The sequence below is a fragment of the Harpia harpyja genome, chromosome 23 (assembly GCF_026419915.1).
Source record: "Harpia harpyja isolate bHarHar1 chromosome 23, bHarHar1 primary haplotype, whole genome shotgun sequence".
Classification (NCBI taxonomy): domain Eukaryota; kingdom Metazoa; phylum Chordata; class Aves; order Accipitriformes; family Accipitridae; genus Harpia; species Harpia harpyja.
In genome coordinates this window covers 18056461-18082705 of record NC_068962.1, presented here as the reverse complement: position 1 = coordinate 18082705, position 26245 = coordinate 18056461, and the positions used below count along the sequence as shown (strand labels likewise).

The 26245-nt window shown below is 43.5% G+C and overlaps 1 protein-coding gene across 2 annotated transcripts in view; it reads left to right on the top strand.

Moving 5' to 3' along the window:
• SRGAP1 (SLIT-ROBO Rho GTPase activating protein 1) overlaps window positions 1–26245 on the top strand; it is a 155537-nt gene that overhangs the window by 58042 nt on the left and 71250 nt on the right. For both annotated transcript variants that reach the window (XM_052774600.1, XM_052774601.1), the window contains exons 2-3: window positions 20346–20541; window positions 24769–24931. In XM_052774600.1, the coding sequence (XP_052630560.1) occupies window positions 20346–20541; window positions 24769–24931 (359 nt within the window). The remainder of the gene's footprint in view (window positions 1–20345; window positions 20542–24768; window positions 24932–26245) is intronic.

Genomic DNA, 26245 nt, shown 5'->3' with positions numbered 1-26245 from the left:
GGTTTGCAATAGTCTTCTTAGCTCCCATCATATGTTCTTACCTTCTCCTTCCTCTTACACTGGCAGCGGTGTGGTTGCAGTGAGAGCTGATACGAAGGATAATCTTTTTTACCTCGTTAATTTTTAGCAAGATCAACACCCTGAGCAGGCATAACACATGTTAGTGCAGATGCGCTGCTCTAGATCTAGCTTAGGTCAGCTTAAGTTGCACCTCTGCAGCGTGCAAAGGGCAGAGTCAGATGGAGATTGTCATTTAACAGCAAGTGCAAAGATAAGCAATAAGGTTTCCCCTCTCTCATAACACCAAATTTGATATAATATTACTAACAATTCTGCTTTCGATAGTGCCTGCGGTAGATAGGATGGCTGCTGGGTTTTTGTTCTGCTGGATTTCCTTTTTCCTCAAAGAATCGCTTAGGTCTTGCTTTCAGAACACAAAGGTGGACTCATCCTCCCCCTCCATTGCTTTGTCTGAACGTCAGAGCTGGGGTTTGCCTCCCTGCTGTTGTCTGAGGTTGGCTGGATTTTAGGCAGTGATAAGTGGCCTATGGTAGAGGAAACATGGCCAAATACAGTCCTGTCAAACTAAAGTTTTTTGCTTTTATTCACAATGACCGCTTCCAGACAGCTTCATCTTGAGATAATACTTCATTTAAAAGTGCTTTTTTAAAAAAAAACCAACGGCATGAAAGTAGGTGGTTGCCTGCTTTAAGTTCTTTTTAACAATCCAAATTTGTACTGAAATGCCCCTTCCCTTATTAAAAAACACCAAACAACCCACTTCTTTTTTTTTTTTTTCTTTTGTTTTTAAAGAACTTTAAAAATTGAGCATACAAAAAATTCTGGAAAAGGATGAGTAAGTTGCAGGGCCACCGCGAATTCAGTCACAGAAGGTAAAACATCTTCTCCTTAGATCACATAAGAATTTAGTGAAAGCTGAGAATAAAATCCCTATTTCCCAGGTGTTGTGTTTGTACCATCTTCACCCTCAGCCAGGCAGCTCCTGTCTTGCCTGCATGGGTTCTGGCATGGGATACTTAATGCCACACAAAAAACACATTGTTCCTGTATGTGCAGCATTTGTCAAACAGTGGTTTGAGATTTGGATGGACATGGTTGACAGAAAGGTCACCATTATTTACCGCACAAGAATGAGCACAACTGCACATCCATTCATTTGATCAATACAGCTGCTGTTGTGAGCTGTAAAGGGCTTCCTTGATCAGATCTTAACAAAAGATGTCCCGTATTGAAGAGGGTGTAATATTCTGTCTTTTTTATGCAGGAAAGGTACAGCTTTCTGAGCTGACCTGACCTTTACTGTTTTCTCTTAAGTAGCACACCCACATACCTTTAATAAGGAATGTCCTTAATGTCGCAAAACCTTGTTCTGTATTTTTGCAGAAGAGTTTTTGAACTGAAAGATTAAAAATCTCATGTATTCATCAAGTAGATTCTTCCTTCCTCTTCTGCTTTTCCAAATGTTTCTCATAAAAGCTGCCTGCAATGGAGCAAATGATTCTATTCCTCCAAATTTATTTTTAAAAAAACACAAAACATATGGGGAATACAGAGGGAGCATATGCCTGCTAAGCAAAACATCTTGGTAAATAGAGAGGAGCATCCTGCAAATCAGTGTATTTTACATGACTGTCTAGTGCCTGTGTAAAAAGATAATGAAAGGATTTCCTTTTGCCCCCAAGCACTTAAGGCTCTTGTTATCCCTCCCTCCCCACATTCAGAGCGCATCAACGGAGGCTCTTGAGCGATGGCAGGTGTTGGGATGTCTGTCTAGGGCAGGGGGAGTACAGGGAAGAGATCCAAAAACCCATTTCCGAAAGGAGACCTGAAACTGATACCAAAGTAGTTTTGGATTCATTCGCTTGGGAGCACAGTGCTGAAGTCACCCATGCACAGAGGAGTTCAGAGGAATGACGTAGGTGGTGGTGAATCCAGCCCACAGCAGAGGCAGATATACTTGGCATTATATGAGCAGTGGCCAGCCAGACAGTGTGTTCTCTTGCATAGCTAAGATGTGAACGAGTGCAGGTTTCTAATAAGACCAAGTGTCTGAGACGTGCCACAGGATTGAGCTGATGGAGTATGTGCTGAGTGACAGCACAAGGAACAAGGACGGCACTTTTTCTTATTATATTTGGGTGAACAAATGCACAGATCTGAAGGTGCAAATTGGAAAAAGTCTGGGACTTATGAGAATGCTGACAGGTTTGTCAGGTATCCCCCTGCCAGATACAGCCTCTGCAAGGTTGCTGCTTCTCCTGGATCCGCTGCTGTTATGCCACTGAAAGCTTTTATTTCTTCCCTTAAATTTCCTTTGGCAGCAGTTGTTTAGGTCTTTTTACTTGGAGATTTAAATTATAAAATTTCTGTCTAAATCATACTGACTAATGACATAGTAAAAAAAAAAAATTAGAATTTCCCTCCTGCAGGAAACGGGAATGTTTTGAACTTTTGTTTACATCTTAATGACAAGTTTTTAATAGATCAAAAGACTGAAACTTTGCAGAGGAGGGAAGTTTTAATAAAAATCATTAGGTGCTTTCGAACTGGAATATGTTTTTCTCCTTTGTTGAACAGGAATGCTTAAGGGCTTTCCTGATTTGTTTAGATTTTTTTTTTTTTTTAAATCACCTCTGCCTACACTGTCCATGCATCCTCATGGGTTGAGATGTGCTTTGAAAGCATCTTTCCTTGTCTTCCACAAACCTGGTGGACTAGCAGCGCTGGCAACGGTACGGTTGGTGGGAGCGAGCCCCGTGCAGGCAGCGCCTGGGAGGAGGCAGGCTGTCCGGCTTGGCATTCCCAGCAAAACACCTGAGGGACAGAGGCAGGTCAAGGTGAGCAGCACCCTTGATAGGATGGTAATGAGGAGGTTTTTTGAGAGGAAGGATCCTTTTTCAAAGTTGTAAGTGTCCTACCCTGAAATTGAAATCTGGTACATTTCTATCAAAATGCAGCCTCAATGATGATTGAAGAAACAAATAATTATTCAGAAGAGTTAAACTATTGCTGATGTGCTTCCCACTCAAAGGACATGAGATAAGTCTCCAGTCGTCATCTCCTCACATTGCTTCAGTTGGAGACTACCCTAATTCTGGGTGGCTTTTCCACCCACTCTGAGGAGCTGGAGCAGCTTGTTTGGCTCGAGTGTCAACTGCTTGTAGGTCTGCTGGAAAACTTCTTCTTAGCAAGCTGGCTTACAACCAGCTTTTTCTATTAGAGCTACTGGCTTTTCTGATCAGAATCTCTCCCTCAAGAGTGCTGTATACCTGTGTGGTTACAGGACTCTCTCTATGGAAATTGGGAAGAGCTTGCTCGGCTCGATGGGAGGAGGCGGCTGAGGTCAGCAGCCTGGCTGGGTGCCACGCGCAGTGATCTCCCAGACCAAGGGAGGCTTTTGCCAGCTTCTGTCTCTTGAGCAATTTTATAAATCTGGCTCTAGGGGAAAAAAAAATGTCTAGTTTTAACTTCTCAGTAGATTTTGGTTATATTTGCAAACAGTTTCAGGGTGATTGACACAGTTTTGGGTGAGGTTGGTTGTTCTCCAAGCAAATTTACTGTTGTTTGGAGGTAGGGAGAGGATGTACCTGGTGAGGTTAGCTGGGCTCTTCTGCAGCAGGATCTGAGTGTTATAGTTCCATTGAGTTGTCTGAGCAGCCTTTCTTCAGGCATGAAATTCATTTGTGTTCTTATGGGTCAAAACCAATGCTAATTTTGGATGAAACTGGTTTTTACAGACAAGGAAAGAACTGTTACTGAAGCCGTGTGTCAGAAAGACTTGACTTGTAGGACGCTTAAATACTATCTGAGCACTTACTGTCTTTGCTTTCCGTTCTTAGATAAAGAGTTCATTTTTTTCCTCCTATCAGCAGTTTGTTCTTTCAAAGTAGATAGAAGCAAATTATATTCAAAACCCTTCTCAGCATCTTCCGGCTATCTTACTCTTGTTCCTCACAACCTGAAAGTCTGTGTAAACAAGTAAAAATATATCTGCAAACTTTTTGATGAGACTAATTGGTTTAGAATTTGTAACTTGCCTTTGGACTTCAGACGTTTGGACCTTGCTAGTTGTAGTACACTAGTGTTTAGAAATACAGTGTGGAATACCAGTATTGCACCGTTTCCAACCCTGTGCAAAGGTGGAACAAGATTTACAGTAATAGTCTTGTACCTTCCTGGATGGTATTTATGCACATGCTTACAAACAGGTCATACTACCTGTATAGTGGGGAGTCAGCTACAGACCGCTGTGTCTTCACCATTAGTGTTTGATGTGTGTTGTGTTACTGCCTACAGTCACATCTGGACTTGGCACTTTGTTCAGCAGTGCGCAGGCATACAGTAAGTTGGAAGTAGAAGCTGGGTTATAGATGACTGTCGCGAGGAGCGTGCAGCTAGTTGTGAAATGGTGGTTGTTGGATAGAGAAGCCACAGAGGAGGTCTTTCAGATAATGCCCAGTTTGGACATGAGTAATCTACAGTTTTAGACTTATCAGATGCCTGTGGTGCATGTATGGAGTCAAATAGGATGACTCGAACTCCACGCAAATGTAGTCTTCATTTCTTTGTGATTTTTATGTGGCTGGATTATGACAGATTACGACTGAAGTGGTAAAGCAGTAGATTAACGCTAAGATGAAAATGTATATCCAGGTAGAGAGGACAGGACTGATCCTTCAGTAAACACTCTCTGTGTACTTTGACAGACTAGCTGCAGGAAGGAAGCTGCACCAAAATGCAGGTTTTGCAGAAACTGGAAAGATTAAATTTTTTTTTTAACCAGATTATTGGTATTTTTTGTGCCCTTTAAGGTTTGTTGATAGATAGATTTTTAAATGGAACGGCAATAGAATAATTTGAGGCTAAGGACTGCAGGTAACTTGAAACTGAAGGTCAGTTGGGTTTAAGTTATCCACTATCTGTTGATAAGCTTGAGTAACTCTAATAGCTTGCCACTGTATGGTTTTCTTTTCCAGGAACTGCCCTGGTTTCTCTTTATCTCTCTACCTACTTTTGTTTTATAAGTATTTCTGATGAGAACTTCAGTAAAAGTAGTGATTCGCTTGCCTAGAACATGCTGGCATCTCTCTCTGCTCCTCGTGCCCCTTTCCAGGACATGCTCTCCAGGCCTTTGGTCACAGCAGCCACTTTCAGGTAGGGGGGACACATTCTTGTCAGCAGTTTGGCCACTGTACCCCTGGGTTCGTCCAGCCTGAGTGGCTGTGTACTGCCCACACCTCATGACTTTTTGGTCCTTAGTTAATCCTTTCGTTTCAACTCTTTTCCCAGTACTCCTGACCGACTGGCTCACCTTTGTTTAAAAAAAAAAAAAAAAAAAAAAAGAGCAGGCCTAAGGTAAACATTTGGAAATTTAGCACTGTTGTAAAACCAGTATCAGGAGTATTTAGAGTATTCCTGTCATCCTTAACTGAGGATAAAGCCTCTTTTGGCAAATTGTCAGAAGCCTATGAGACTCATATCGCTTGCTGGCATGTCTGGTTTGTCCTTCCAAGTACCCTTGCTTTTTTCCCCAGTTGGTATCTGTGTTTACTGCATTTATTCTTTCCAAAAGTTCCCCTAGTTTTTTGCTCATGTCTGGAGGAGGGGCTTCTTACAGGGCAGAGATTTCTCCATCGTAGGTGTCACGTCTTTGATGTCTTCACTAAGTTGTGAGAGTGAGAACATGTAAGAGAAACAACCCTGCACCATTTTTTTTCCCCAAATAATTAATAACTATTTCTGCAGGTTACCACTTTGTCATCCAGCTGCTATGGCTGCTGATGTGCTTCTCAGAGCTGGCGCTTTACACGTATGAAAATTAAGTGGCTCAGGTTCAATTTCAGCTTAGCCCCACAGTGGGCCTAGGAGCTACTGCTCCTGTCCTGCCCATTGCAACCCTTCTCCTTTACTTACTCCAGCAGGGCTTTTGCTACCCGAATGTCTACTTTCAAGTGGAACTAGGCTAAAAACATAGGCAATAATAGGGTTTTTTACGGCCTTTTTTTATAAAGGGATCCTGAACTAAGTAGCACATGAAGAATTCGTCCCTTGGCCTTTCACTGAAAGTGCCCTAAGTGGCACATCTGTTTCCTACAGCTGCTCTTGGTGTCTTTGCTTCCATAGAGCAGTCACCGGAGTCCTGCTGGAAATCCTAACCATCCATATGTCTCTCAGAGAGAGGCATTTGCAGAATAGACAAACCAGTGAATTAATGCAGGAAGACGATGCAAATAGTGGGTTCTACAAATCATCAACTTTAAATTTTGCTGGTTCAGATATTTCATCTCATTAAAAAAAAAAAAAGAGTGATTTTTTTCTTATTTTTTAATTTCTAAAAGATTGAAGATTGTTTCCAGGGGAGCTGGAAATATGCAAATTATTTTAGCCCAAAGTTCACTTACTAGCAGATACTATTCTTCATCTTACTGTTGAGTGAGTGAGCAACAGTTACCTACAAACTGTCTCATACTGGATATTTTTTTTTCTATTCCCATTAGCAGGAACCTCAGGGGCGGCTTTCTTCTCCTCCTACTGTAGCAACTGAAGATAAATTTAATTAAAGGTGGTCCACAATCCAATTTATACTTCCCCATAGCAGGAAGATGGAACAAAAAAATCTGCTCTGTGACACTAAAGGATTTGTTTTTTCCCAGCTGCTGTTACTGGAATTTGGGGCTCTGAGTAATTGGGTTTAAACTTGTCAGAAAACCTTCCTTTGAGGTAGGCATTTTATTTTCTCACTTAGAATTTGCATATTTTACCAAGTCAGAGCAATACATAGACAAATGTATTTGAAGCTTGGCAGAATTTATATCATCTTATTAATTCAGTGACATATAAAAATACCTGGCTGTTACTAATATTTGTTTGATAGTTATAATCAACCAATATGGTGATTATCATTTTACATTTTTTAGGATTCCCACAGGCAGAAGTTCTTCCATCATGATAGGAGTTATTGTTTTGTTTAATTAGTAAAAATACTAACTTTTACTGCTCAAAGTTTGGCATATGAAACTTTTTTTTTTCATTCTCAGAATGCAATGTTGTGATGTTTCTTAAATCATCTATTGAGTCAAATTCAATATTATTTGCTCTGTGAAATTGAGACAAGACACTGAAATATATTTTTGGATAATACCATAGTCATGCTCAGAGAACCAGTAATCACACACTGGGACTTTCCTTTTGCAGATTCAGGCCACGTCCCTACTAAAAAAATGATGCACGTTGAGATCTGTCTGGTCTGACAGACATATTCCGCAGCAAGGCTTGCATTTGTACAGATAAATCTGTACAAGGATTATGAAGTGTGGTGATATGATTTAGTTCAAAGATTTATTGGGTGGTAGACACCATCTTTCGCTCAGCACTGAGTGGGTGAGGGAGGAGCTCCAGTCCCCCGCTGCCATGGGGACACCTCACTGGTGCAGGGTGATGGGGACAGTCTCCGGTCCGTGCTGTCCCCTGAGCCCTGCACAGCCTGTGCCGGCAAGAAGGGTGCTCATGGGCAAGGGCTAACGCTGTGCCCAGAAGTGTGCCAGCGACTAAACCAGACTGTGCAGCTCTGGCGTGTTGCTCTGGCGTGTTGCCCAAGACAGCGTCTTTGCCCCACTTCGTTGACTAGAGTAGGCAGGACCTTATGCGACTACAAGGATGTACTCAGGTGAGTAATTAGTATGGGATGTGGACATAAAGTTTTAAAACTGGTGTTGAAGGCATCACAGTGGCATAGCTGTTTGTCTCAGTGAAGAGGAGCATCATGGATCTGTCGCAGCAAAAAATACAAAGTTTTAGAAGAAAAACACAAAAGTGCTCAATATGTTAAATTTGCGGTTTTCAGGAGTTAAATGCATCAAAGATAAATGAGCAATAGTGAAAGTATTTTGCTGCATGTTAGGCAGGTTGGGCTGAAAAGGGATGTGGGTAAAATCCTGGCACACAGAGCACAAACCACGGTTTCCTTTTTGTCCTTAACTGGACTGTGACTTCACCTTTGGACTTAAAAAGCTGTCACTGAAAGTCACGGCTGGGTCAAGTGTGTGCTTTTATTTATGGCATGCAGCAGGGTGCGTGTCGTACTAAAAATGTTTTACTGACCTCTTAAAGATGTGCCATGCATGGAGAATCATTTTCACAGGATGTAGGGAGGGCATTTTGTCTAGTTATTAATTCCTGAGTCTTATCGCAGTGATAGTCATCAGCGTACAGCAGAGGCTGTATCTGATTGATGTGCAGATTTCATGGCTTTCCCGCTCGTCCTGCTGCTCAGGAGTTCCTGCCCTGCGCTGCTACCAGCATAACTCTCATCTCAACAGCTATGTCACCTGCCAGATGTTCAGAATAATTTATTTTTTGTCAAGAAAAGACACATCTCTCAAGGTTTAATTTCTAGAAAAAGCTTTCAGACATTTTCACTTGTCAGGTGTCCACCTGAGATATTAAGAAGGAAGGGTTTTATTGTGAGCTTAACAAAATGAAATGGTGCTCACATCTGTGTGGTAGAGAGGTTTCTGCTTCTCTGGAGGTAAAGGATGTGTGCCAGCACCAAGGCTGGGGTCATTTCAGGAGGCGTCGGCGGACGGGTGATGCAGTGTCTGTCGCAGAGCGGACACTGCTGTGCTGCCCAGAGTCACCTCCATCCTCAGCCTTGCGGCAGCCGGCACAGAGACTTAACCTGGCTTCACCCAGCTTACAAGTAAGGAAGCTGATTAAGATCATTACGTTTTCGTTACTATTCAGATCGTGACAAACTGATTAATTTTTCTGCTGCATACTCGCCTTTATACTGGGTTCTGCACTTTGAAGAAACTTTAGAAGAACCTTTCGAAAGCAGATGCTACAGCTGCCAAATATTTTGTGTTTAGCGCACAGACTTAACAGTGAGAACATACATATGCTGCTTGTACTGTTGCAGCACCTAGTAGTTGACTACTTGTTTCTGCTTAATCTTGGCTAGGGCAGAAGGATGTGGAATGGTTTTTGAATTGTCGTATTACATCTTTCAAGAAGATAAACTTTTGGAGTTTGGGGAAACAGGGAGCAGAAAGGGCATCTAAAATTAGGGTGCTGAAAGAGTGGAGTTGCCTTGAATTATTTCCAGGGTAACTGGGAACTTGCTTTCACTACAGATCTTATTTTCTAACTGGCACTTGGGTATTATTCTGAAAAATCATAGCACTTACGGAAGTCTGAAATCAGTTTTAGATATTTTTTGCCATCCTAAATTTAATTAGAGGAGTCATGAGTTAATAAAAACACTACAATAATTTCTGAGTGCTGGAGAGGGGTGAAAAAAGTGGACCTAAATCTGCCACATTGAGATAATTAAGCAGTGTCAGGCAGGACTCAAGGTTCTCCAGTGCTTCAGCAGCTCCTGCATGCTCAGAACACCATCTCCAAAGTGCAAAGTAAAATGGGAAAGGAAAGGACGACTGAGTCTTCTGTCTGCCTTAAAATTTCCTCCTTTTTGCTGCTGCTTACCGGGGAAATTGCAAAAACTGATATAGCAGTGACCAAATATGGTTGCATGTGGGAAACAAAAGATTATTCAGAAGTCCTCCATGGCAAGCAATGGGTTTGTTTAACAAACTTGCCTGCATTTTAGTACAAAGTCAACGATGGTGATCCCAAGGTCTGTAAACCTGCATACATCCAGCATTGCTTTTACATTTTACCATCAACTTTAAGACTACCAGCTGCTGCTCCTTTTCTTCTCCATTTCTTGCCATTTGTTGCTGTAGTCTGACGGGTACATCACTCATCTCACAGGAGCTCTTTGGAGGGCAGCAGTCCACACCACCTCATAAGGAGACTCTATGGCCAGTTGGCAACCACTTCTAGTACCTGAGAAGCTTAGGGCTGTGGGCCCAGAAATACCCCTGGAGGTGGGGCACTGGGCCTGGAAGTTTAATTGAAATAAGATAGTTTGGGGGAATGCTGATTAAGATGCATTTCTTGACTTCTTTGTACTCCCATGGTCATTTCCCATTGGCAGAGGCTCAGTGACGGTTCACCTTATGTTGCTTATTTCATTGTACAGGTAATTAGCTGTATAAAGAGTGCCCTGAGTGGTTGGGAACTTTGTAACTATGTCTTCAAGTCTGTTCTGGCTTCACAAGAAAGTAACAAAACACAAACCGAGGAGAAATTATTATACTAATTTTTAAAAAGCAAATATTATTTCTTCATTAAAATAGTGAATTCACGGGTAGAGAATTTCTACAAAAATAAGGAGATTTTTTTCTGGAAGTTCCAGGTTTCCTGAAATAAAAGCACAACAGACAAGTGTTATACATACAGAAAGATAAAACCTGCCAGCAGTTTGTATATGAAGAGCAAGAGAATTGACTGTCACCCAGAAAAATGATACCTTGTAGTTTGATTTAATTTGCTGAACAGATACAGCATTTCAGGAGCAGTAAAACCACCCCACCTGTCCAGCAGTGGTTTGTTCACTTCAGAACAGCTTCTCTGCTGATCCCCAAAGATCATCCCGTTCATAAGGCTGAGTTTCTCTCGCAGTCCCAGTCTTGTGGCAATGGCACATGCGTGCCAAGCTCTGCTGCTCTCCAGCCTGGCCGCTTCCACCCTGCCCACCTGCACACTGCTGTCAATGCAAAATGTGAAGCAATCTCCAAAGAGTTCATGCATGCTCCTGCCGAGGCTGGTAAGAATGTAGTATGTCACTCACCAGTGTAAGCTGCTGCTGGGAAATGATCTTGACTGTAGCTACCAGCTTTTGGGAAGATTTCAAAAGAGTCTGAGGCTAATCTGTAATGGCACTGACGTGAAAGGTCTGAGCTACGCCTGCTGTTCTCTTCCCTGCTCTGACAATACCCACGGAGCATAACCGACAGGAGACACTTCTTCTCCCTCAACGGGTTAGTCCTTCTGTCTGGAGATGTTCTGGTACTGACACGTGGTGACCTGGGAGAGTTGTATAGCCTGGATGTTAGAGGGGAAAAGACTGCCTGCTCTGATAGCAGTACGTTCATTGGATGAGGGTAAGCTACTTGTAAGTTTAAGTAAAGATGCTAATCTCCGCATGAGTAAAGTTAGTGACAAATCTCTACTTCGGGGAGGTCAGAATTTAGCTTACAAGCCTTGACCTTTTGCTGACATGAATTTTCTGGGAGATGTGAACTTGACCATCAGTTGATGCTAAAACTGCTTTTATTGCTGTGGAAATGAAGGGATTCTTTTGTTCCACTTTATGAAGGGGCATAGCTGAAATAACATTTCTTTAGGTGCTAGTTAAAATGTAGAATTTACAGTGTAAACACAGAAGAGCAAGTATGTAACAAGAATATAGCATAGAGCATGTACTAAGTGAATTCTCTTGAATAGTTAAGAGACAGTCTGTGTTCTGTAAAGAAAGAATTTTCTATACAGAGAAAATAACCACAAGGAAGGATACATTTCATCTACCGATTAGAGCAATCACAGCAGTCTGTAATAACCAAATTAAGTAATGGTCTTATAGAAATCTGTGGCCAGGAAGGGGTATGGTTGTGGTGGGTTGACCCTGGCTGGACACCATGTGCCCATCAAAGCTGCTCTATTACTCCTCCCCTCAGCTGGACAGGGGAGAGAAAATATAACAAAAGGCTTGTGGGTTGAGATAAGGACAGGGAAAGATCACTCAACCAATTACCATCACGGGCAAAACAGACTTGGGGAAAATTAACTTGACTTCTTGCCAATTAAACCAGAGTAGGGTAATGAGAAATAAAACCAAACCTTAAAACACCTTCCCCCATCCCTCCCTTATTACCAGGCACAGCTTCACTCCCGAATTCTCTACCTAACCCCCCAGCAGCGCAGGGGGACGGGGAATGGGGGTTGGGGTCAGTTCATCACATGTTGTCTCTGCCGCTCCTTCCTCCTCAGGGGGAGGAGGACTCCGCACTTGTCCCCTGCTCCACCGTGGGGTCCCTCCCATGGGAGACAGTCCTCCATGAACTTCTCCAGCGTGGGGTCCTTCCACGGGCTGCAGTCCTTCATGCACAGACTGCTCCAGCGTGGGTCCCCCGTGGGGTCACAAGTCCTGCCAGAAAACCTGCTCCAGCGTGGGCTCCTCTCTCCACAGATCCACAGGTCCTGCCAGGAGCCTGCTCCAGCATGGGCTTCCCACGGGGTCACAGCCTACTTCGGGCACCCACCTGCTCCAGCGTGGGGTCCTCCCCGGGCTGCAGGTGGAGATCTGCTCCCCCGTGGACCTCCCTGGGCTGCAGGGGGACAGCCTGCCTCACCGTGGTCTTCCCCACGGGCTGCAGGGGAATCTCTGCTCCGGCGCCTGGAGCATCTCCTCCCCCTCCTTCTTCACTGACCTGGGGGTCTGCAGGGCTGTTTTTCTCATATGTTCTCACTCCTCTCTCCAGCTGCAGTTTCTGTGCCCCAGCAACTTTTTCCCCTTCTTAAAAATGTTCTCCCAGAGGCACTACCACCGTTGCTGATGAGCTCGGCCTTGGCCAGCAGCAGGTCCATCTTGGAGCCGGCTGGCATTGGCTCTGTCAGACATAGGGGAAGCTTCTAGTAGCTTCTCACAGAATCTACCCCTGTAACCCCCCTGCTACCAAAACCTTGCCACGCAAACCCAATACAGTGGTTTGTGGTTTTTTTTTTCTTGTGGACTGTTCATGTCAATCTGGCATTCCAGACATTGCTCCAAAGAATTATTCAGAGGAGAGCCATGAGTCACTTTTCTGTTCTGCTGCCAGGTACCTCACTGGTGAGAAGAGGAGAAAGATTTGGGCATGCTGAGTTTCCTTTTAATTTTCTCATGTGGCCAAAATTTAAGTCTGCAAGGAAAGGCTCATGGTATCTTTAACAAGCATAAAAAACCCCCAGATGGTTGAAGCCCTTCAGAAGCTTCAGAATAAGTTGTCACATAGATCTTGACAGTTTAGATGGCCTAAATGGGTTTTTAGACACCTACTGCATGATCGACTGTCTGCTTGGCAGACAAAGATGCACACAGGCTCCTTGTCTGTCTGTCTCTCTTTCTTCTTTTCTTTCCTCTCTCAGGCTACAGACCTTTGCCATGAATGCCACAGTTGGGGTAGTTTCTGCTTTGTTTTGTTCTTCTTAAATGTGTTTTGGGGCTTATTTGATGTGGATTCTTTGCTCTTCTTTTGTGTGCTGGTGGTTTGTGGAGCTGATTTGCTTATCTGGAGGTGGGGCAGTTGGTTTGCAGGAGAGCATCTGCACCCACAGCAGGAGGTGAGGGCTGGGTCATGCTGGTGAAAGACTTTGCATCAGACTGTTGAGGCAGAGGAGGCATCTTGCGCTTTGCTCCCTTCTCTTATGGTCGGCAGTGTTTTGGGATGGGCTGGGATTTTACTGTTGAGCAAAACAAAGTTCCCTCTCCTCTGAGGGATAGAAGTTTTTGTCCTCAGAGTCCCAGCTCCTGTGACCAGAAGGACAAAGTATGCTGTGCTCAAGATTTGGTAGGACATATTGCCAGCACTTACGGGTGCAAAGGAGCAGTTGCTGCAAAAGCAGTGGCACTCAAAATGTGGTGCAGGCAGACTGCCTGCTTAAATCCACGGTCGCTTGGCAGTAGCACCGTGGCAAGAAGTGTCCTGCCAAGTCGTGAGCTGGCGTGCTGCCCTCCATTCAGGCTTGGACTGTAGGCAGCCAAGTGACCAGCAGCTGTGGCTGCGAATAGCAGGAGGGCGTTAGTCCAAGAACAACAAGAAGAAAAGCTTCTTCAGCTACATATAGAGGTTTTCTTGGCTCTTCCAGCCATGTCTTCCCATTTCAAGGGGAACTGGAAGGTGGAAGGTGCCCTAATGCAGCCACCCCTTTTGGATCCCATCCACTGGGATCCCCCAGTTACACAGTTCTCGCTGGGGGCATGTTGTTGCTTAGTCTGTGGCTGCAGTAGGTTGGAGTGTGTTTGCTTGAATGTGTAGAATGAAGTTTGCAGCTGCAAGGAGAGAATTTGTTCTTTCTCTGCTCTCTTTGTTTCAGCATGATGACTGAAGTGACCTGTAAACAATTGTCTTCATCCTGCAAATGGCTTCTACACCAGCTTTCCTGCTAATGGCTGCATGAGGACTGTTTTTAAGCTTGCCAAAGTGCTTGAACGAACAAGGTTTACAGTTTTTAAAGGGGTTGACAGATGTCAACAGGGGCTTCGGATTCCTGACCTTTCACACAGCCCTTCAGATCCCAGGCTTGATTCTCACTCCCCATCCGTTTCCACAGGCTACTACAGCCTGGAGACGTGTTCTTTTGATGGCAACCTCAACCACATCCCCCCAAATCCCCAAACAAACAAAAAGCCTGAAATGAATTCTCTGGGAAATGGCATGAAGCCAAACAGTAAATTTAGAGCTGGGGTGTGCATTGCAGAGGTTTCACTTTAAGTGGGAACATGCATAAAGCTGTATGCTCAATGTCCTAAATGAAATCACCTAGGGGGAAGAACAAAGTCCACAAAAGTCCTGCCTTCAGGAGCTCAAGGGCATCACTGTCTATGCAGCCGTGCTTCTTGAGTGTTGAACACAGGGAAGTGATTTCCACTAGTCTGTCATAGAAAGTTAATGTTGTGGACAGGCTCGTGATCTATTTAAAGGCATTTCTGCAGCAGCCTGCGAGATCCTCATCCCAGCATCTCTCATCAGCTGTCAGGCTGGTGGAATTTCCTGGCTTTTGAAGTGGAATTTCCTGCTTGTGGTCCAGGAAAATGGCAGCGAGGACCTGGAGGAGAACGTGAGCCAGATTCCCTGCCGACCACAGAGCTTCCCTCACCATTTGTCATAGAAACACTTAAATAGCTTTCTAGCCATGGTTCTGAGAAATAAAAGCTTGTCCAGCACTAGTACCTTTAGGCTGTGTATCTCAGAGAGGAGTATCAGCAGCTGGGCCAGAGCACCCACCACAGGGCTGATACCTCTCATCATCTTTATCTTCTTGTCTGTTGAGAGGCAGAATAACATCCCTGGAAGGTGTGGGAGTGCTGATCCTAGGGGTGACATGGCATTAAGGACTATTAACTGTGCACAGGAGCATCTCCAGGCCCCTCTCAGTGATGGCTGTTGTAGTTTCTCTGCTGGCAGCATCCTTAGTGGGCTAAAAAAGCTAAGCGCTTTCCTGAAACAAAACCTAAACTGCAGATGTTGGCCAGCTGCATTCAGCTGGACCAAAGCTCTACCCATCTCGACAGAGAAGCCAAAAGCAGGACCTTACAAAGGCAGAAGCCTGGGATGAAACTGGAAAGATCAGTCCCCCGATGCAGCACCCCAGCTTCCAGCAGCAGGCTCAGACATGAGCCATTCTTACGCTGAGTAACTGAGGCGCAGTGAGAGTCATGTAAGACTCAAGTGTCTTCAAGGAGGTACTGCAAGATGATTAATGCTCCAGTATGTGCTTAATTACAAATGCACGTTGGTCACCAGTTGATATCTAGGCTGAATTTAAGGTCTGAATCTTTTCCTATGAAATACGATCTGGATATCATAAATGTGAGAATGAGGGATAAGTGTGTCGATAGCTCACTGGGGTAAAAATATGGCTAAGTTGTAATGGTTTGGAAATACAAAGTCTAAGATACTATGTATTGTCCTTAGTCCATTTGATGAGACATTTCTGAGTGTTTTAAAACTAATCTAAAATTTTTTTTTTTTTTGTGAAGGAGCTATTTAGGGGAAGATGGGAGGTGATACGGCTTTGAAGTTACCCAAGCAGATAAAACCTACAAACATAACTATGCCTTGTGAGAGCCTATTTGTACTCTCAAATAGTTCTGATGAGCTACTTGCTTTTGTAATCATTCACAGGATGGGCCCCTGAGGCTGTTTGTATTATTACCCAGTAATACTACTGGATTAATGTGTCTGCGTAGTTTGTGTATTGTAATCGGGACTGAAATAGAGCTCCTTGCCGGGCAGGGTGAGGCAGCAGGTGGGAGGCTTGCAGTGCAGCCCAGGGGGTGACCAGGGAGAGGTGTCTGGCTCTGCGGCACCTTCCAGAGCTTTCAGCAAACACCAAAAACCATGGCAGGGCTGCTCTGCGAGCACATAAGTTAATTCCATTTAAACAGAAGTTAAGGGTGGCAGGCCGCAACAGCTCTTGGGGCGGCTTGGGCGGGAAGTAGCTTGCAGCAGGCATGTAACAGCACCAAGAAGCATTCATTAGAGTTTTTTGAGAGTTGGTAGTGAGGGTTCATGGTGGTCTGGATGGTGTCCGAGTGCCGACAAGACCAGGCACAGCCTAGTGCGGCGCGGCAGAAGCACTGCAGCATTGCAGGGCAGGGTTACGTGCATTGCAGTGGGGAGTGCAGTGGCACGGTGGCAGTCTGCATGCAAAGTGTTGGTCTGGCAGCAGGTTAATTTGGTTAATACTGTGTATTTACAAGGTGTCTGGCTTCTGAGCTCAGGAGGGGGTTTCCTGTGGCTTTTGGGGATGTTTGATGCCGCCTGGTGCTTTGGTGTGTGTGGAAGTGAAGGTGACGAGGTTTGTTCCTTGCTGGTGTGTGGCCAGCATCATCATTGTGTGCCACATTGCAGTATATCTCACCACGGGTGCCTTCAGGTGGGGCACTGGCCTATAACTGGTTACACATATCTTCGCCAGGGTAATGCGGTGTATTAGTGCAGTACTATGTAAGTCATTATTTGTAATACTGTACTGTGTGCAAAGAGGTAACCTTGACGAGTTTATTTCTGATTATGATTTGGGTGATGTCAGTAGTTCAGCTTCATCCACTCTGTACTTAACTCTCAAAACAGCTATAATCTTGCTCCTTTTATTTTTCATAGTGCACTGATTTAACCTCCTGTCAGAAGAAAACAAAGATTTGTTGAAAGGTTAGAGTTATATCTTGAAGGCTGCCACAAACAAAACCTAATTTTATACTTAATGCAGTAATTCTAGAGGATGGTGTCAATGAGGGTATAACTGAAATAATTTTTGACATGAAAATCTTTGGAAATAAAACTTTACTCAGAGGTTATTGATTTAACTATGGTCACATTAGCTGCTTCCTTGCTTTGGTTGTGTATGCAAGTGTTGGACAAAGGTGGTGGTGGGGGTTCCACTTGATGTGAATTCAGTCTGTTTAAGCTGCAGTGTAAATGGATGAGATTCCTTTCGAACCAGCCCTTGGCTAGAAAACTAGTGAGTATGACTCAAAGCTGCTGTACAGAGAAGGAGAAGGTGTTAATTCATCCAGGGTTTAAACGTGCCTCTTCCTGGCACAAAATAGCCTGGCAGTCATTTGACATCAGCCACCCTGCAGAGCATAATAGGACAATGTCATTGTCCATTACAGCTAGTACCAGTTTGACTTTGAATTTAAATGTGCCAACAAAATAGAGTAAAGACAGGCACCCTTCTGTTGCCTGCTGCACCTGTCTCCATATCTGTGGAGTTTGGGCTCTACTAGATTTTAACTTGGCACCCTCTCGGTGTATTGGATATTTATTTCTTTGAATATAGCGCAACAATTTTCCATGCCGCTCTTTGTAGCCCTAGGGAAATCACACATGTGGATTGGTTAAAGAAGATAGCGTTGCCTTGGTGCATTTTTCCGTAGCAGTAGGTAATGTGTAGTCTATGTTAGTTAATAGTACTTGGACAGTTGTGATTTTTGTGATGCACAGCTGCTCAGGCTGGCTGGCTGTTATGCCAATGTTTGTTGGGGTTTTTATATTAGGGTTTGGTTGTTTGGGTTTTTTTAAATCCACAGCTTTCTCTTATCAGAAAGTTAAAATCACAACATTTGCTGATCTGATTTCTTATTCATTGCCATCTCCTCAGCCTGCCAGTATGGCATTACACACGTTATTAGTAAAAGAATAATTAAAAAGTGCAGGAGCACAAGGATGTGAAAGACTGGAAGGAGAACTGCTATGCTGAAGTCTCTTCTGGACAGACTCTGTTCAGCTGGCATGAGTGGGATGTGCATCTCCCCTTTTTATCCTCCAGTGTGAGGCCAGAGCTTCAGCCTTTTGGAGCCAGCATGTTCTTTCTCCTTGCCGAGATTCAAATAGCCAGAAATTGTGGAACTTCCTTCATAAAGCTGCAGTCCCCCTGAACCCCTAACTTACCACCTTACTCAGAGCTTGGACACCTCCAGCCACCATCAGCTTTCAGACATCATGCTCGTATTTTGTTTTCTAATATACAAGTTTGAAGGAAGCCATGACTGCCCACTGGAAATCCAGACAGCATCAGAAAGCTAATGCAATTTCTTATATTTTATCTGTCATCCCTTGTTTGTTGTTTCTTGTATCTCTATTCATATATTCCTGATTCTAAAATCTTTCTTTTTCCTGTTGCTATGGTAAAAGCCTGCCTAAAAAGGAAGATTTATAGCAGCAAGATTCACTGACCTACAAAATAATCAGAACATAGTTGCTCTGTACAGAGCTCTGCTTTTAAAGTAACTGGTAGAAAATCTGTAGCAGGAGAGAGAGATGGCCAAAGTACAGGGACCATGTACATGGATTTGGATTTAGTCAAAACTCCAGTTTGTGGGCAAAATTGCTGCCTCTGGTCAGTGAATCTATACAACTGATTTCCTATACACAGAAATTTTCCATGATTGCAATATTAAAAGTAGTGGACACCCAAAAAAGCAGTCTTGGGTTTTTGTTTCTGTTAATAACCTTCCAGCTCCAATGTGATTTTATCCTCTATGTACATGAATGTCATTGATACAGTGTTGTATTACAGTGGCTCATCCTTGCTGGAGGCATGGTCCTTTTCCAACAAACTGATTTGAAATGAAATGAAAACCAAATCATGAATTTTTTGGTTCACCTCCCACACTATAAATGAGACTATGGTCTCATTAATGATTAACGCAGCAGCTGGTAGCTCAAAGGAGATCTGGAAGAAAACACTGCAGTGTCTCCCTCCTCCAGTAAATATATTGGCTTAACAGTTTTCTGTGCTCATACTAGCTTATTTCAGTATACACATTTGAATCGCAGCAGAGTGGATCTCTGCCTTCATACCTGCTTTAAGATCAGTAAGGATGCATTAGTTCCTAGTTGCATCAGATAATTTTTTGCTATGTTATTATTACTTACTGGTTTGCAGTTCCCTGTGATGTTAGCAGTGGTTTTTAGAATGCTTTTCTGTTTCAAACCAGTGAGCATCTAAGATTTCCAACATGTTCTTGCCCACAGCGTGGTTACATCATTAGTAATCAAGTAGAAGTTCACAGCAATTTTGCATTTACATGGACATCACTTCTGGCATGTTGTTTTGCTATTGATAAGTCCTTGTTACAGCATTAAACTGTTTAAAAAATATATACGTATATTATGGTCACAAAAGGTTTACTCCTGTGTCCACAATGTTGGATTACACCGTACCTGGGCAGCTGACAAAACTCTAATAAACCAGTCTCTCAAAAGAACCAGAGGGATGTTTTTAGACCAACTGTTCCCACAATGTGATTAACTGCTTAGCACTCAAGAAATAAAAGTGTTAAAAAGAAAAAAAAACCCCAACCTGAAAAGAAAAACCCTACCACATAGCAATTGTGCATATGGCAAACAATGCTAACAAATCTGGACGCTTTTCCCTGTTACTCTAGATGATAACTGTGAGCATATATTCTCTTCTAAATTGCCTGACTTTGTTTTATGTTAATAAATATACCACAGTCTCTGGAACCTTGTGCAATTTTTCAGATAACTATCTCTAAATATATGTACACTTCTTCCTCTATATTCACTATAAAATATTGGTGAATGCCTGTATAGTACAGCAGTTCCCTCCCTGGCAGAGGTGGGGCAAATACGAAAGCTCAGCTGTGCACAGTTATGGTGGATAACGCATCCAGAGTTTATCACAAGGTTGTTTCCATGGTGTGCATGATGATACCAACCAGCATGGTCCACCTGGCAGTCAGGAGGCTGATCCCGGCCCAAGCCCAAAGGGTGCTTGTTTATCCTGCCATTTTTCAGGGCAGCGGAAGGGGCTGCTGCTCAAATGGTTGCACACTACCTGCTGCAAGGAGATCACTCCAAGCCAGACGTTGGGCTAATGCCAGCGGCCAGGAAGAGGATGGGAGAGGAAGGAGGAGGCGGGTGTTCTGCACACGTGAGCCCAGCAGAGTCCTGAGCCCTTGTAATAGCCGTTTGTGAGACAGACGGCGGGTGAGAGGATGCTAGGGCATAAGCATGTGGTGGCAGAAGTGAGAGCTGCCACTGCTGCGTCCCACCACAGGACCTGACATCCAGATCCAGCTGGTGTAGCTGTGAGGCTGAAGTATGCTGGAGTGTTTGTAATTTTGGTTGATACCGCTCAATTCTCATTTGCTTTCACTGACCTGAGTGGGTATGTGCTTCTTTCGTTAGAGATCCGAGCTCAACTCATCGAGCAGCAGAAATGCCTGGAGCAGCAGACTGAAATGAGAGTGCAGCTTCTTCAGGATCTGCAGGATTTCTTCCGCAAGAAGTCAGAAATTGAGATGGAGTATTCCCGAAACCTGGAAAAATTGGCAGAGAGATTCATGGCAAAAACAAGAAGTACAAAGGATCATCAGCAGTACAAGTAAGAGAGATTTCCTTCCCCCTCGCTTGCACGTTAGCCATTGCTGGAGTGCTTTGCTGCCCTTTGCTTCTGCTGGTTTTGAGTACTGCTAGGTTGAGCCCAGGTTCAAAGGTGTATTTGAAATTCCCACCCCTATTTAGCAGCGTAGCAGTTCTCATTGCACTTGAAGGTAGACGGGTGCCTAAATACTGTTTTGTTGATTTGGCCCTCTGTGATTATTCATGTAAGCTTCTGACAAGTGGTTTCACTTTCTTAAAAGGTAAGCTGCGCAAATATTATCCCTAACCTACCATACAGAATTTAAACCACCCAAAATACAGCCAGTATCTAGACGAGATGCAGAGCCCCAAAAAGGCTTGAAAGCTGTGTGCGGATCTGTTACAGTGGAGTTGATAGGATTTGAAAGTGTCTAAATAAACATCAATCACCATTACGCAAAAAAAAAAAGGACAAGAATTTTGGCAAAAAAGACATTAAGAAAGAAAACTATTTTGATTTGTTGTTGTTGCATGTGAACTTGTGCTGCCTCTTGACCCCTCTAATTCCTCAAAATGAAGATGTGAACGTTATGCCTTGCTTACAATTTAATGTATCCCCTTCATGGCATAGTAACTTGTGTGCAAAACAAAAGTCGTCAGGTAGTGTGTAGAGCATGTTTTCTAAAATGTTTCAAATGCATTACTTGCTGGCATAGTCTCATGTGGTTATTTTCCTGACTTGAGCTGATTAATGAATGCATTTGCCTGTTATGCTTAGGGGTATAAAACAATATTTTGTGTTTGTAAAACTGAAAAATAAGTACCTTTTTCCAGTGTCCAGTCAGTGCTGTACTAGAAATAGACAGAACTTTTGTTTCAGGAAAAGTCTTTTCCAAACACATCTGGCAAAGGAAAGGTTAATCCAAATATAGCTTGCACAGTTCAAAGAGCAGTAATAAATATTTCTTAAAATTCAGTTAAGTTACTCAATGATTCTCTGAAATAACCAACGTGTGCATATGTCACCATTTCAGAGAGCGCCCTGGATTTTATTGAGCTTGTGGCAAAATCTTTTTGCCTTGTGCATACAAACATCTTTCCTCATTCTTAAACATGTTAAATCCAGACTGGCAGATGTGCATGGGGGTTATGACTGGAGTCCTGCCTTTGGCTTTGTTCTGCAGTTCTCTGCTTTGAGAAGAGGTTGCAGCAAAAGTCACTTTAACTGGTGGTCCCCTGTGCTGTTCCCACCATTCCCCCCAGTACAGGCAGGAAGGTCTGTGGGATTGGCTTTGGGACATGCAGAAGCAGTGAGGACCAAGCAATACCAGCATGGCCCTTCAGGGGTGCTCGTGTTGGCTGGCCTGGCTGATAAAACCCTGAAGCTGCTTGCTGTGAGTAACACAGTTAAGATGTCCATCCCAAACAAAATGGGGAAGTTTTCTTAACTCACGTCTGATTCATAGCAAAGCAAAGCACTGATGATTAAGAAAAGGCTTTTGTCTGTTAATCATTCACTGTTGCTTTGATTCTGAGGGTGAAAGCTAAAGGTAGACAATTAGATGAGGAATTAAAGGACATATTTCTAACAGTGAGAATAGTTAATTATTAGAATGATTTATCAAGAGTTGAAGGAGTTTCTCCCTCAATTCATCACCATCTCTGGCTGTTTTATCTTCACGTGGTTGATCCTTTTGACTGTAGGAGAATCCCTCCACAAGAGAAAAAAAAGAGAGCAACAAGTTTCTAGAGCACTTAGAATCGTAGAATCATTTAGGTTGGAAGAGACCTTCAAGATCATCGAGTCCAACCATCATCCATGCCCACTAAACCATGTTACGGAGTACCCTGTCCACTTGCTTTTTGAATACCTCCAGGGATGGTGACTCAACCACTTCCCTGGGCAGCCTATTCCAATGTTTGACAACCCTCTCAGTAAAAAAATTTTTCCTAATATCTAACCTAAATCTCCCTTGCCTCAACTTGAGGCCATTTCCTCTTGTCCTATCTCCAGCCACCTGACAGAAGAGACCAGCACCCACCTCACTACAACCCCCCTTCAGGTAGTTGTAGAGAACAATAAGGTCTCCCCTCAGCCTCCTCTTTTCTAGACTGAACAACCCCAGTTCCCTCAGCCGCTCCTCATAAGACTTGTGCTCCAGGCCCCTCACCAGCTCGGTTGCCCTTCTCTAGACACGCTCCAGCCCCTCCATGTCTTTCCTGTAGTGAGGGGCCCAAAACTGAACACAGGACTCGAGGTGCGGCCTCACCAGTGCCCAGTACAGGGGAACAACCACCTCCCTGCTCCTGCTGGCCACACTGTTCCTGATACAGGCCAGGATGCCGTTGGCCTTCTTGGCCACCTGGGCACACTGCTGGCTCATATCCAGCCGGCTGTCAGCCAGCACCCCCAGGTCTTTCTCTGCCGGGCAGCTTTCCAGCCACTCTTCCCCAAGCCTGTAGCGCTGCGTGGGGTTGCCGTGACCGAAGTGCAGGACCCGGCACTCGGCCTCGTTGAACTTCATACGATTGGCCTCAGCCCATCGATCCAGCCTGTCCAGATCTCTCTGTAGAGCCTCCCTACCCTCAAGCAGATCGACCCTGCCTCCCAACTTGGTGTCGTCTGCAGACTTGCTGAGGGTGCGCTCAATCCCCTCATCCAAATCATCAATAAAGATATTAAACAGAACTGGCCCCAGTACTGAGCCCTGGGGAACACCACTCGTGACCCGCCGCCAACTGGGTTTCACCCCATTCACCACAACCCTCTGGGCTCAGCCATCCAGCCAGTTTTTCACCCAGCGAAGAGTGCACTTGTCCAAGCCATGAGACGCCAGCTTCTCCTTAGTTGCAAGGCAAACTTGAAATTAAAATTCCAATGAAATTTGGAATAAGGCAAATTTTATGAATAGGTTTTTGTTGTCTGTGAAACCGTTTCTGAACTACATGTATTTTTATTTTGCTTTGTGTAAAAGGAATGAGAAGTCAGCTGTGATTTCACTTTTTGCAATATTAAAAGTTTGGAGTGGGCCTACAATGCAAAAAGTCTGTCAAGGAAATTCAGAACTGGACTGCTGTGGAAAAAGTCCAGTCCTGCTGTTTGTCTTCTAATTGAGCCATCTGGGACTGGCAGTAGCAGTGTATTTATGAGTGCTGTGAATTTATGAATGCTGATCACAGAATATGTGTGTTTGTGATATTTCCTTCTACTTTTACAGCAGTTACACAAATCCATTGCACTGAAACAGCTACACCTGAAATTTTGCTCATGAAGGATTTGGGATGCACTTGCAGTGCTTGTTTATTTCTAATGTCAAAAATTAATTACTGTTACTCTTTCAGCAGTGACCTTTATTGATTTTGAGTATTTACATGTACTCCATCTGTAAGCAACTGTAAGCTTTGTGGCAAGATTATTTTATACTCTCAGGTGGCTTGCAGTGTTCTGAATTCTTATGCTTTTTCTATATTTTTGTATCCATGCCTCATGGGATTTGTAGAATGTGTCTTAAAAGTGATCTGAAGCTTGCCTAACCCAAGTTATTCCAAGAACAGATTGACTGACTCTTCAGGAGCAGCCATTTTTACATGACAAGTTATGACTGTAAATGTCAGGGAGATGTTTGTGTTAATAAACTAACTTTTGCATTTCTCTACTGTAGTGGGTTGACCCTGGCTGGATGCCAGGTGCCCACCAAAGCCACTCTATCACTCCTCCCCTCAGCTGGACAGGGGGGAGAAAATATAACAAAAGGCTCGTGGGTCAAGATAAGGACAGTTTAATAAAGTGAAAGCAAAGAAAAACAAATGATATTATTCTCTACTTCCCATCAGCAGGCGATGTCTAGCCACTTCCCGGGAAGCAGGGCTTCAGAACGCGTAGTGGTTGCTCCGGAAGACAAAAATGCCCCCCTTCCGTCTCCCTTTACTTAGCTTTTATATCTGAGCTGACGTCATATGGTATGGAATATCTGTTTGGTTAGTTTAGGTCAGCTGTCCTGGTTATGTCCCCTCCCGAGATCTCGCCCTGCCCCAGCCTGCCGTTGAGGGGGGGGCAAAAATGTTGGGGAGACAGCCTTGATGCTGTGCCAGCACTGCTCAGCAGTAGCCAAAACACTGGTGTGTTATCAACACCTTTCTAGCTACTGATGCAGAGCACAGCGCTATGAGGGCTGCTATGGGGAGAATTAACTCCATTTCAGCCAGACCCAATACATCTACATAATACATGTGTGTATCTCCTCCTTAGGAAAGACCAGAACCTCTTGTCGCCAGTGAATTGCTGGTACTTACTCCTGAACCAAGTGAGAAGAGAAAGCAAAGACCATGCAACGTTGAGCGATATCTACCTGAACAACGTAATCATGCGGTTCATGCAGATAAGCGAAGACTCCACCAGAATGTTCAAGAAGGTAATGTCTCTCCTGCAGTCCTTCAGCCAGGCTCGTAAGATGCATAAGGGAGGCAAAAGTGTCCTAATATGTAGCATCTGAGGAGAAGTTTCAGCACACGTAGCATAAAATCTGTTTTAGCACATATATAAATTCTTCATGACTGTTCTCGCAGAGCAAATGCTTAGTGCTGAAATGCCTGGGAACCTGCTGTATATGCTGGTGACCTTAAGAGCTGAATCGCAAATATCCAAAAGGCAGGGAAAAAAGCCTGTTCTCTCAAAAGCATGCTTGTCTATCCATGCAGAAAGGAAACAGGTTTTGCCTAGGAATCCCAAAATAGTAATGCTGTATTAATGAATTATTTGTAAAAATAGGGTTTCATTGTAACTCTGTCATGAGAGAAGCCGACTCAAGCCAAAGTAAGGGTGTGCCTTGTAGTGCCTTGGCATAAAGATGGTAGCGTATGCTGTGATTCTCCTAAAAGTGTTTCCTTCCCAATATTAAATATGAACATACACTTTTGATAACGTAACTACTTCTATGAGATCATTTAAGCATTGTCTCTGTGCATGTTTGTCCTTGTTACGTGTTTTCATAACACATACAATGTGAAAATCCCTCTTGTGCTAAGCAAGCACTCTAGGCAGCCTTAGTTTGAGATCTACGTAATGTGTTTGCAGTCATTGTTGTTATAATGTTCTGAAATAAAAATAGATTATAAATGCATATCTGTCAGTCACAGTGGGATGCTGGTAGGCAAGCGTCATACAAAGAAGAGTTCAAAAAGAATAAAGGTTAAAGAACATAAAGTGTGTGACTAAGTAATGGCAAGGGTACCAGATTAATGTTTTCAAAATTGGGAACTGATTTCACATATACCTGATCACAGTCCTAGATAGATAGCAGTGGGGTGGGGAGAAGAATTATTTAGGGAGTGTATAGGAAGAAAAAAAGTAAAAACATGAATCAAATTTATTGGTGTGCATTAAAACCTGTAACAGTAATAGAGCTGAAATGTATAGTTTCTCAATCAGTAGTGGTATATAAGTTGATTCATATAATATGTCTGATGCATAAAACTGTAGTTCACAAACCACTAAGCTTACTGATATGGAATTTTATTATAGAAGTTGAAAAGATAATGGGAAAAACAATTTGAGCATGCTGCAGTACTGTCTATGTGGAGATATTTCAGACTTGCTTGAAGCAGTAGAAATTTTTTGGTATTGAATCTGGAATAGTTTTTCAGTTGTTTATGTTATATCTCAGAAATCTGTTTGTCACTAGGTGTGTGTTATTAGACTAGCCTGTTTGCTTTCAGCGTAGTTCAGT